Raw genomic sequence first — 13,157 nt, forward strand, 5'->3', positions numbered from 1 at the left:
TATAAAGTCTTTCCTTGGACCTACTATTACATGAAATATAAAACTAACAAGGGTGACAATGTTTTCCTAACTTAGAAAAATCACCAGTGTATAACGAGAAGAGCCCATACTGGGCAATGGGAAAATAAAATTCTACCCCGAGCCCTTTAACAAACGTACTTGGGAAGGTGACAGAGGCTTTAGAGGCTCTCCGATCTCAGTCTCCCCGTGTCTAAGGAAAACGGCAGTGTGGGCCACCACAGGTAAGGTGTTGGGCTGCAGTCACAGGTGACCAGCTGCCCTCCAGAAAAGAAAGGTCATTTGCCCTGACCTTGTCAAGAAATAGACTGTCTCTGACAGGCAGCAAATGAGCTGGCATGGGGAGTCTAGGCCTCTGTGGCCTTGGGAGCATGGCTTGGGCCAGGTCAGTGTTATACCTTACAGCGCAGGCTGAGCTGACTTGCAGGTGTCTGACAAGACAGGCTGTTGGCAGCTACTCCCTGGGGTTGAGCCTGGTCCTGAGGGTGAATGGGATTGTCCTTGGAGTTAGGTGGGCAGTGGAAGAAATGACAATGCTGTCTACCTCATCGAGACCTAAAAAGCAAGAGTTGTCCACAGCCAGGGTTTTGCCCTTTGCTTCTGGACCTTACAACAACCTCCGCCTAGCGCCCACTGTCCAAGGGAGAAGAAAAGGCTGGCAATGAAGTCCTCTGGGTTTTCAAAAGTCACTGAGCGACACCAACGTGAATTTGAAACACACAGCAAGAAGCAAGCACGCTCAGCCTTCAATCACATCTTTCAAGGCCCATTTCTGAGAATAGAAAATTCTAAGCTCAATTTGGGCGCCATTGTAAGCCCCCTCCTGTGCCAGATGATTTTCTCCACATATTTACATATGGAGCACAAACAACTTAAAATGTTTACACTGAGGAGTAATGGAAGTCATGTGTCAAATGCAATGGGGGGGAGGTGGAAGGGGGCTAAAGCTCTCTTCAGAGCTAAAGCCTGAAGATATACAATATCTGTGGAAAATCTGGCCCTGCAAATGAAAGTGCTTTGTTTACCTATCCCATCTAATTACAGAGAACATGCCTTCTACCCTTTGCAGACAATTTCTTAGGTCGTGTTCGCTTGGTTTTTGGTTTGCCATTTGCTCTCAAGTGTCGCCCGAAGCTATGGAATCCTGATCACTCTACCAAAGAATCTCAGAGAAGGCCACACACACTCCTGCGATTTGTGATTCCACTTGCCTAAATTTAGACTCTCACTCCCAGAGACACAGTGGAGAATCCTTCCTCCAAGCCACAAAACCCAAGAGAAAAACCCATAAGCATCCCCCTCCTCAGTCCTCAGTACCCTGCCCTGTGTGTCCTCCTTGGACAGGGTAAAGATGACAACACTAGAGAAGGTTGGGAACTGACACCTGGCGTCTTCCTCTCCACCGAGATGTTCTCCTCTTTATCCCTGGGCATCAGCCACCAGTGACTCAGACCCAGCCATCCATCAGAGCTCTGTATGGGAACAGCACACGAGCTTGACAGCTCCCAGCTTCTCTCCTATGCAAGGTCCACCCTGGAGTTAATAAAGCTTGAAGGGGCTACAAGGACAATGCAGAAAGAACAGGGCTATGCTGCCCATTTCTCTAATATGATACTCTTAGAAGGATCAGTCTTCTTAACTCTTATAAGAAGTCTGACTCTTCTGTCTTGTGTTGTTTTTTGAGATGGGGTCAGGCTGACCTTAAATTTCTGGTTCTCTTGCCCAAGCCTCCAAAGTGTTGGGATTATAGGTTGTCTACCTCAACACATCTGCATCCCAAAGTGCTTTGGGATTGATTATAGATATGTCCAACATATTTGCATCCTTCTTTTTTGAGGCAGGATTCCTTTCCTCACCAAACTATGCTCACCTCCATATATCACTTCTCACATGGGACTAAATGTAGTACATGTCTGACTATTTGGGTCTAATTTGGTACCTGTGCTGCCCATCTAATGGGGACACTATGGAATAGTCACCTGAGACTTCAGAGGCTTTGGTAACATTCAGGTAAGTGGACAGTGTAATGGTCTGTCCTGTCCCTTTAACAGACAAGCTTTACCCACTCCCTCCCCAGTCCGCTAAGGCAGGCAGATCTTCCTTCTGCTTCCAGCCTGAGTTCTTTCCTTTCCATCTCTCTCCAAAAGAGGCAGCTTCTGTCTTTCTCCCTTCTCCCCCACCTCCCCTCCCCCCTCTCTCTGGTTTTCTCTGTCTCTCTCTCTCTCTGCTCTTCCCCTTCTCCCCTTCCCCATTCCCTTTCCCTTCCATAACCCACTAAATAAATACCCACTATCTCTGCATGGTGTGTCTCTGTCTCTCACCTGCTGCACAGCTCCCTGCCTGGGACCTGCTGACGCATGTGGCCCATGGGCCACTCAGGATACCGCAGTGTTTTATTTTTACCATAACACACAGCGTCTTATTCTCTCCTTTGCTTTCTCTGTCACTTGTGTAGGAGGCTTTCATCTATCTCACCCAGTTCTTCTTGTCCTTCAAGGAGAAAGTAGAGAACTTCCTCTTGCATTCCATCTAGACCAGTGGTTCTCAACCTTCCTAATGCTGCGACACTTTAATATAGCCCAACCATAACATTATTTTCGTTACTACTTTTTAACTGTATTTGCTACTATTATGAATCATAACGTAAATATCTGTATTTTCTAATGGTCTTACAAGACCTCTGTGCAAGGGTCATTCAACCCCCAAGGGGTCGTGCCCCACAGGTTGAGAACCACTGCTCTAGACATATATTCTGATTCTCAGAAAAGTTGACACTTTCTCAGGGGCAATTTCTATACAGTCTTGGTGGGGTTTTACACATATCTTAGCCTGTCCCACTGAAGATTTATTTTCTCTCACGACTCCAACTAGTACCTGAACATCTAAAACCAAGGGCTGAGAAAGCAGAATCTTTGCATCTAAAACACAAAGTAATCTGTAGAGCTGAATTTAAAGATGCACAGATCATTTTAATAGCATTCTTCCCAGGACACTAAATCTGAACTTACCCAATGCATAAGCAACTTTAAACACAATCCAATAAAAGCTAATGAGCCAAACAATAGCCAAATTTGTAACTGAAAACAGCCTGCATCTCGGAATCTCCGGCTGCTGGTCAGTATTTGGTGTCACATTCTTACATTAGTGAGACAATGATGTAGGCTCTGTTACACGGAACATCTCTTACCTGCAAATATGTCTCCAGGCCTTGCCGCCGTTGTTCCAGGACTTTGGGGACCCAGTTCCTGACGTGTTTAGAAGGGATTTCTGGAGTCTTTATACATTTCTTAAGCTTCCAAGACAGAAGAGAAAAGATGTCTGTTAATTACAATAAAATAATTTGGGAGAAAGAAAAGCCAACTAAGCAAAATAAACCTTCACTAAAATATGCAGAGAAGTTTTTCAAGCATTTCTTCCTTAGGCAGCCTGATTGTTTAGGCTTCAGAACAAATGGGTTTTATGTCTGATAATCGTTATGGTGAGTATTTCAGATTTAAATGAGCTTTTTCTGAAACATTGAAAGTCTAGTACTTGAACTAAAAGGAAAGCAAAGTAAGACATATAGTTTCAAATACCAATTTATTTCATAGCAATATTACCACAAGCTTTTAATCTTGTTCTCTAACTAAAGAGAAAGTTCTTTCACATATGATTTTCACATTAGAAAACAGAACAAAGTATGGACATTTCTTATCACTGTCCCCAGAAATATCACATTAACTGGAGCACAACACTCAGGAGAGGTTCTAGAAATTTCTGAAATGAAGTGAATTTGAAAATATAGACAAAGGCTAATCCTTCCAACAATCCAGAAGAGAACTACAAGCTCTCCTCGTGCACACTGAAAAGCAGTTTTGAGTTAGAATATCCAGGGAGTCCTTTTTGGTAACGACATTAAAAATATATATTCTGGGTTGGAGAGATGGCTCAGTTGTTAAGACCACTGGCTGCTCTTCCGGGGGACCAGTGTTCGATTCCCTGCACCCACATAGTGGCTCACAACCATCTGTAACCCAAATTCCAGGGGTCTAGACACCTCCCTCTGAACTCACCAAGTATCAGTCACAGAAGGGTACACAGACATCCATGCAAGCAAAACACCCAAACAAATAAAATCAAATAAAAACGTAGTTTTCAAAAAAACTATTCAAAGTTAAGTCAAAGCTGCTCTGGTCTGTAAAATATCATCTATCGCCAAGAAGGGCTAAGCCCTAAACCTGGAGTTTTTCCACATACAGCAAAGCGGAATTTTTTCCAGTTTGGTAAATTATTGATTTAATAACAGAGTAAATGTCCTGGATTATCTGGGCAGGTTCAGTGCAAGCATGAGGCCCTTACAAGAGGGCAGAGGTTACAAAGTACAAGGGATGGTGGTGCACACCTATACTACCAATACTAAGGAGGCTAAGGCAGGAGGATCACAATGCGGAGGGTACCCTGGTCTACAAATAAAGATTCTGTGTCACGGCGGGAATGTAGCTCGGCACTTGTTTAGCATGTACAGTCCATTGGGTTTAATCACCAGGATCTAAAAATATAAAAGTAAAAAAAAAAATTCTTAAATAGGTGGCTATCTTTTAATAATGGTCTCAACAGCCTCCAGAAGCTAAAAATGCGCAGGACCTTTAGAAGCTTGGATGTATCTACTCAGGGCTTCTAGAAGCTTCAATGGACCCACTACCCGGGGCCTCTAAAAGGGTTGCAGTTCTGTTGCCAACTCAGTTTTAGCCTGGTTAAGTTGATTTTGGACTTTGCACGAGAATAGACCCGTGCAGCTTTATGCTACTAAACTTATAGAATGGTGCAGAAGTAACCTCTACAAATAGATAAGCCCGCCATCCTAACTGAAATCTTGAAGACTTACTAACATGGTCCCTTCGCAAGAGAAAGAACATTTTCTCATCCATGAGAAAACGCACGCCTGAACCTGTATAGCCAAACGCACGATTAAACTTGTGTAGCCAAAAACACAATAAAACTTCTTTCCGCATTTAAGAAAATTTTCAAAGGTGACCACTCTAGGCTGAACCTTATGGACACTATGAGAAAGGAGCATTTCCAACAGCAGCCCTTCAATGGCTGAGCCCATGTTTGCCTCCTCCCTCTATACAGATACAAGTGATTGTAAGCCCCAGTCTACCCTTTCTTACCAATGGAACTTGTAGGAACAGAATTACACAGTCTTCTGGGCACAGCTGCCTGGAGAGCTAGAAGCCTGCTGGAGCCTGAGGTCATTGGAGATTCCCAGTGCTATAATTTTGCTGGCCTTCCCTGTCGGCGGTACCTTGTCCCTTTGAGACACAAGTTCTGCCCACTCCCAGTATCCCCATTCCTGCCAAGCAAGCCCCCCCCCCTCTGTCTCTGTCTCTCTCTCTCTCTCTCTCTCTCTCCCCACTGTTCTTCTGAAGAGACAGCTTTCTGTCTCCCCCCTTCCCTTCTTCTCTCTCCTATTTCCCTCTCTCTCTCTCTCTGTCACTCTATCTCTCTCTCTCTCTCTTTTCCCCATACCTCCCTACTCGTACACTCCCCCAATACCCATTAAATAAACTCTCCGTACCCAAGCTCTCTTTATATGGCGTATCTGTCCCTTACCAGCCACCGTCTCCCACCTCCAGTGGGACCTTCCAGGGTCACTCATGCTGTAAATCCTAACACCCAGAGAAGTCTGGTTCCAAAAAGAAGACAGCATGGGGACACTAGAGGACTTAGGATTTGTTCAAGCATATTATTCTCCTGCCGGTTAGAGGAAAGAATTTTATCACTTCTCAATCATTTGGCTCTGACAATAATAAACAAACACCTTGACCAAAAGTGCCTAGAGAAGGGAAGGCTTTATTTCATCATCCAGGGAAGTCAGGGCAGGAACCCGGAGGCAGGAACCAGCGCAGGCCATGAAAGACTGCTGCTTATTGGCTTGCTTCCCATGGATTTCTCACCCTACTCTCTTACCCCATCCAGAACCACCTGCCAAGGACAGTACTGCCCACAGTAAGATGGACCCTTCCACATCAATCAATCAAAAAAAAAAGCCCTACAGATTTAACAATACATGAAGGTATTTACTCAATTAAGATTCCTTCCTCACAGACGACCCTAGATTCTGTCCAGTTGACATTGAAACTAGCCAGCACCGCACACCAACAGAAAACAAGTTAATTGAGTGGATGAAAGTGATAGCATTAAAATCGGGGGTAGGGTGGGGTGGCAGGGAGAAGGCCTGTGTGAGGTGGCAGTGTCTGAGGCATGAACTGAATTCTGTTTGAAAACAGCCAGATGAGCGACCCAAGGAACATTATTATGGCAGAGACATCAACAGAAAGGGAGAGCCAGGCCTTTGGTGCTCAAAGCCAGCAAGGAGAGAAGGACTCCCACAGGTGGCAACACTATACACTTCAGGGCCCTGTGGGATATTATTTTAAATGAGAGGTAAATTGATGAATCAACAATTCATGCCATGACCTAACCTTTACTTTGGAGGGAACATGCTGGGTTCATTGAACAAGAAAGACAGCATGGGGGAGAGAGGTGGAGCTAACAGGCCAGTTCAAAGTGGCTGAAGAAAGTGAGGCAAGAGATGATGGTCTTGACTGTGTGTGCTGATGGCCTTGACTGTGTGTGCTGATGGTCTTGACTGTGTGTGCTGATGGTCTTGACTGTGTGTGCTGATGGTCTTGACTGTGTGTGCTGATGGTCTTGACTGTGTGTGCTGATGGTCTTGACTGTGTGTGCTGGTAGTGGATGTGGGCAGGTGTGGCAGGCTATGGGTGTGCAAGGTAGGTCAGATCATCATGGCGCTAGGGCAGACCTTCAGGTGTAGACCTCCTCTGGCAGCTGTCTTGATGAACTGCCTGCTATTGACTGAACGGTGTCATAAAGTCAGGTTTGAGCTCAGTGACTGTATTAGACTTCTCTAGAACTGACAGAATGAATACGGCTGTGAGCCAGCCAGCCCAACAACCGCTGTTCATCAATAGAAAGTCCAAGAATCTACTAGGGGCTCAGCTCATGAAGCCGGATATCTCAACCTGTGAGTTCGAGGCCAGCCTGGTCTATAAGAGAGAGTTCAGGACAGGCACTAAAGCTATACAGAGAAACCCTGTCTCAAAAAACCAAAAATAAAAAAAAAATAAAGTAAAATAAAAAAAAAATAAGAATGTGACTGCATCCTGGTCACAGAGAAGAAAGCAGAGGAGGTGTCAATCCAATCCAAAAAGGGCTCTCAGAAGTTGCGGAGGAAGGGAATCTCCTTCTTTTCATTCGTCCACCCTTTATGTAAATGGCCTATACAATGGGTGGAGCCAGACCAGACACCTTCATCCACCAGGCACAAGCTGTGCAGTTGGAAATGGTAAAGCAACAGGAGCCTGGTCATGCCCACGGAAGAACAACAGAATCCCATCTGTGACTGTCACCACTGTTTTGTGCTTACAACCACTGTCAGCTCTATTTAATACCCTGTGAACAGGGGGAAATGTCATTCAGAGTTCAACATGTTAATATGGAAAATCGTGATTTCCTAAGTTCCCTTATCATCACCGTGGTCATGTGACACAATTGAGACTTGTTAAAACGTAGCACAAGTCTACTGGGTGGAACTTCCGTTTTCCCAGAAAGACAGCAGAACTTGTTTCTGCCAGAAGTATGAAGTGAAGCCTGGAGTGGCCGCAGTTCTATTATAATCAGAAAGTCAAGTCATGTTTGGACGGTGGACACTGAGGCTAGCTCCATCCCTTGGGGTGCCTGACTTTAGGTTTCCTGAGGATAACAACAATAGATCTCTTACTTGCTTAAGAAAACCAGTCAGGGGCTGGAGAGATGGCTCAGAGGTTAAGAGCATTGCCTGCTCTTCCAAAGGTCCTGAATTCAATTCCCAGCAACCACATGGTGGCTCACAACCATATGTAATGATGTCTGGTGCCCTCTACTGGCCTTCAGGCATAACGCAGAAAGAATATTGTAAACATAATAAATAAATAAACAAACAAATAAATATTTTACAAAAAAGAAAACCGGTCAAAGTTCTATGAGATACAACCTTAGACATTCCTAACATAAAGGAATCAACTCTTGAGATGGGAGAATCTACACTAGAGATGCCTCTCGGTGTCCACGTGGAGCTAATGTGTGAGTGAGTATACAGAATTCTGTAAAACCAGGAGTCTGAATCCTGTGTGTGTGTGTGTGTGTGTGTGTGTGTGTGTGTGTATGTGTGTGTGTGTGTGTGTGTGTGTGTGTGTGTATATATATCTTATAGATATAGAACTAAATTATATTGCATTGAGAGTGAAGTCCTAACACAGTAAAAGAGCTATGGTGAGCAGAATGCACAAACTGGCGCCATGGTGTTTACAGCCTACCTAACTCCTTCCATGTGGGACTACCGTGGGATAGTCACCTCCACGGTTACATGTCTGTACCCCTCAGTCCTAGCAGACCGATGGCTTTGAGGAAGTGGCCTCAAGCAGCTAAGAGCTGCCTCTATCAACAGTCAGCAATACAAGGCATCACTCCTACAGATTCAGGCAGAAGTCTGCGCAAGTGAGCATAGACACGGGCTTAAGAGGACAAGACCACGTCATGGCTGCCCTTGATCACAGCCAGCCAGACTGACTCCTGACCCATGGAGACTCTGTGTGACAATGGTTACTTGAAGGTTTGTGTCTGAGGTGACTTACTATGCTGCAACGGAACACTGGGAGGGCCAACGCGGATGGACAGGTAGTGAGTGGGGATGGGGATGTACCCTACAGGAGTGTCTCTAAAATGGGGCAAGGGGAGGCAAGACAACTGTGCAAGCCTTACAACCTGACTTTGACCCCCCACAATGTTCCACACTCTGTCTCTCCGGTTTTCTCTCTGCATGTCGAGGACACAGCACTGAAGGCATCTTTCCTTTCTGTTTACAGGAGGGTACGGAGGGAACCGATCACCACACAGACTTTCTCCACGACACATTTGGAGGGGGGCAAGAATTTAGATGAGAGACAAACCCAAGACAATAGGTTTCCAGGAGGGCTCAGCTGCTCGCAAGATAAATCCTCCTTGTCTACTTCATCTGATGATTAACTTTCCCGCTACGCAGCGTCGGGGCAAAGGACCTTTCTGATGTGTGTGCAGATAAACACTTGCACACACACATGTACCTTTTCAGGATGGAGCCATTCCCTTTCCCTTCTGACACTGTTAGAACTCGCTGAGAACTTAGTACAGACAGAAAAGACCTACATGCATATGACGTGGCTAGAAAAACCTACTATTCCCCCCCCCCCCCCAGAGAAGTTCAAAAACAATTTTACAAAGGACAGAAATAAAAAAGAATGGAAACAAAAGCATCTGAATAAGCAGAGACAAAAAAAAAGAAAAAAGAAAAGAAAGAAAAAGAAGCAAGCCGAGCTATTTGGAATTGGGTTGCCATGAGATAACCCTTCCTGTATTCTATCACCTCAGTCTTCTCAGGGTTCCCTCAGGGCTGGTACAGGGGTGCTGCTCTCTTGGTTTGACCCCACAGAGTAGTTTTCTGATACATCTGAAATGTGTACTTCATTACATTGAATAAAAGAGAACGCGATATTTGACTCAAACCCTAAGGAGGCAATAACAAAGGATGAGGATAGTTAATTCGAAAATGAGCCAGCCCCATATTTCCCTGAAAACGTTGTGAATAAAGGGGTGGGCTGGAGCTGACAGAACACAGCTGGAAAAGCATAGCCAACCACGCTCAGAAGTCTGCAGTGTGGGGCAGAGTCTGGGGCCTGGGACAGCACAGCCCTCTGCAGGCACGGCCGTGGAAAGTTATGAGTGACTTGGCAGGGGTAGGTGTGAGTGGGGTACGGGGCTGGTGTCTTCACATACTTAAAGGCCGACCCTTACAAGAGCCTGTGCCTCAGCCAAGGGACACCTTGTTCCAAAGAACAGAATGGAGTCTTGTTTAATTTGCTGCCCCTACCTCCTCTGGGCACAGCAGAAACTACGAAGGAACTGAGATTAGAGGAACCTGAGGTCAGATTTCCAATAACATAAACGTTCACACAGAACACATATGATGCTCTCCAATATCCCAGACAGCAGATAGTTAACTCTGTGGAAAATACAAAGGAGAAGACTGAGGCCGGTGGGGGAGGGGGCAGGAGCAGCAATACACACCTGACACTGTAGCCTGTGAGGGAACCATGAGCTTTCAGGGAACCTGGAACCCAGCTGGAGATGTGGGATAACGAAGCTTTGATTGTGTTAAGACATAATTTTAATTGTTTAAGTAGAAATGTCTATATTAAATGGAACAGGTGTTTGAAGGGGAAATAAAAGATTAAAAAACAGGCAGCTGGCGCTGGAGAACTTGAATGTCCTGCTTTGTTTTTAACACACGGGCAGATGATGGGCATTTAGCCTGGCAAAGACAGGGAAGTGCGGGCCTCTACAGGATGTCCTTGGGTGTGGCTAACAGGAACTTTTCTTAGGAGAAGCAGCAGAAACAGGGCTGGCCAGTAGGTGGTTGGAAGTGGACAGAATGATGATGCCTTCAAAGACACCTGAGACCCCCTCATCCCCAGAGCCCATGAGTGGTGCTCCTGTGCAGAATGGGGCTTTGCAGACAGGATTTAAATGCAGAATGTTGATACGGAATAGCTGTCCTGGATTATTATTGGGATGGGCCCAATGTGGGTTGTGAAGACAGGAGATGACAGGAGGGAGGCAGGAGCAGGAAGGACAGTGACTGCCAGCTTCGAGGATGGAAAGGGCCACGAGGAATGTGGGCAGCTGCTTGGAGCTACAACCGGCAGGAAACGGACTCTCCTATGGGAATGCAGCCCTGTCCACCCACTTAGCACAAGATAATAAATGTGCCTTGTTTTAAGCTGTCCTTTCTGCTGTTATTTGCTGTAACAGCAATGGGGAACTAACACAAGGTTTGAGAACAGTGTCCCGGGAGTCACCATCTGTGGCACGGTAGACAGTTCAAGCCCACATCAGTGAGAGTGGAGAAAGGTCTGGAGATGCAGGCAAACTCACATGGAGTAGAGAAAAGGGAAAAAGATGAGGGCCAGACTGTGGACACAAGACAAAATAGCACCACTCTGGGGTGACAGTGAAAAACCAAGGGGTGCTCATGGCAGGAATGCGGAAGAATGAGATGGTAGGACCTAGTGACATTCTAGAAAGGTCAGGTAAGAGAAAAGTCAGAAGGACCTTCAACACTCCGAACCTTGAACTGTTAGTTCTAAGCATTGTCGTTGTGTGTGTGTGTGTGTGGTGTATGTATGTGGTGTGTGTATGATGTGTGTATAAGTGATGTGTATATTTAGTGTGTGTGGTGTATGTGTATGTAGTGTGTGGTGTGTGTGTATGTAGTGTGTGGTGTGTATGTGTGTGCATATTTGGTGTGTGTTGTCTATGTAGTGTAGGGTTGTAGGCAAAGACTGTTCTTACATTTCCTGGCCACCCAGACCCGAATAATCACACGCAAACTATATTAATTACAACACTGTTTGGTCAGTGGCTCAGGCCTATTTCCAGCTAGCTCTTCCATCCTAAATTAACCCATTTCTATTAATCTACGTATCACCACAAGGCTGTGACCTACTGGTAAGGTTCTGGCATGTTTCTCCTTTGGCAGCTACATGGCATCTACCTGACTCCACCTTCTTTCTCCCTGCATTCAGTTTGGTTTTTCCACCTAGCTCTATTCTGCCCTGATATAGGCCAAAGCAGCTGCTTTATTAACCAATGGTAATAAAACATATTCACAGCATACAGAGGGGAACCCCACATCAGAGGGGGACAAAAGCACAGCTTGATGACGAGGCTTGCCCGGTGGGGAGCAGCGCCTTAAAGCCATTCAGTCTTACTGCCACGGTGCTTCTGAGCAGTTTTAAAGTTAAGATTACAGAGGGATACACACTTTTACATCTCACTAACGCACGCATTTGCCTTTTGGCCTTGCCTGTCTACCAATTCTAACACGGCACTGGCGGTCCCACAAAGTCAAACAGCATGGTCTACCAACAGCCTGTCCCTGCTCCCAAACTGGAGCTCACGTGCCTAGAAGGATGTCTTAAATTCTGTCACAGAGATTTGAGAATTACTCCTCAATTTACTCTAACAAGCTTCATTATGAGAAACTGGATAAAGTTAATAAATAATAGAACTGCAGAAATTGAAAGAACAAGTCCAAGAAAAAGTACAGAATTTTTTTTGTTTGTTTGTTTTGACAATGCTTGATTGCTGACGAGAGGGTAAAAAAAAATGTCCTAGGGCAGAACGTGAGCAAGCAGGTCTGCACACAAGTAGCGTCTGTGGGCTGCCCCATGGACAGGGCCAGCCTAATTGGCAGTCACCCTGCTGTGTCTGTTATGGGGTTGATCCCCTGGTATCTGGAGAGCTCAGCTGGGTTGTGCTGGTGGCTGAGTACTTCATGCTGACCCAGTGGGTTAGGAAGGGGCTTGCATCTGACAAGCTGGTCAAGGCTACACTGGCAGGGAGAAGCTGTGTGCAGATGGAGAGAGACCTGACCTCAACCTTCCATAGGGACTTAGTTTACCAGGGTCCTAGAGGAATTTGTTTGCTCCTAAAACCAAACAAAACAGAATCCCATGAAGAAGAGGGACTCCAATTTTATGTTTGTTTCTCTCTGATGTCCCTGGGGCTGGTGCTTTTTAAAAACAAGTCTTCTGGCTGTAGCAATATTTCATTTGTATTTTAATAAATAAAGCTTGCCTGAAGTTCTGAGAATAAAACAGCCACTCTAGTCAACTGTACAGACCAGGCAGTGGTGACACACACCTTTAATCCCAGTAGCCACACTAGCTTGTCACAGAAACGGGGCAGTAGTGGTGTACTCCTTTAATCCCGGCCCTAGAGAAGGGAGGAGACAGTTCTCAGACACAGTATCATTCTGAGGATTCCTGGAGGCAAGATCATTACTTCAGACTGAGGCAGAGGTAAGAGCCAGTGGCTGGCTGTTTCGCTTTTCTGACCTTCAGGTTGAACCCCAATATCTGTCTCTGGGTTTTCATTAGTCGTGCTATGCCAGGCAGCATCCGATGGAAATCTGTAGGAATTTGCATGGTTTCTCCGGGAGGAAACCTGAACTTGATGGAATGCTAACTGGAGAATTAAATTTACTTAATCAAATGATTTGC

General features: G+C 45.5%; 1 protein-coding gene across 5 annotated transcripts in view; it reads right to left on the reverse strand.

The window, feature by feature from the left end:
• The window catches only part of LOC121453315 (sorting nexin-24), a 137,224-nt gene that overhangs the window by 43,733 nt on the left and 80,334 nt on the right, over positions 1-13,157 (reverse strand). For all 5 annotated transcript variants that reach the window (XM_041659986.1, XM_041659987.1, XM_041659985.1 and 2 more), the window contains exon 3: positions 3,206-3,310. In XM_041659986.1, the coding sequence (XP_041515920.1) occupies positions 3,206-3,310 (105 nt within the window). The remainder of the gene's footprint in view (positions 1-3,205; positions 3,311-13,157) is intronic.

Source organism: Microtus oregoni, unplaced genomic scaffold (genome assembly GCF_018167655.1).
Source record: "Microtus oregoni isolate MIOR12 unplaced genomic scaffold, Mior012 000011F_ref0000422, whole genome shotgun sequence".
NCBI classification, from domain to species: Eukaryota; Metazoa; Chordata; class Mammalia; order Rodentia; family Cricetidae; genus Microtus; species Microtus oregoni.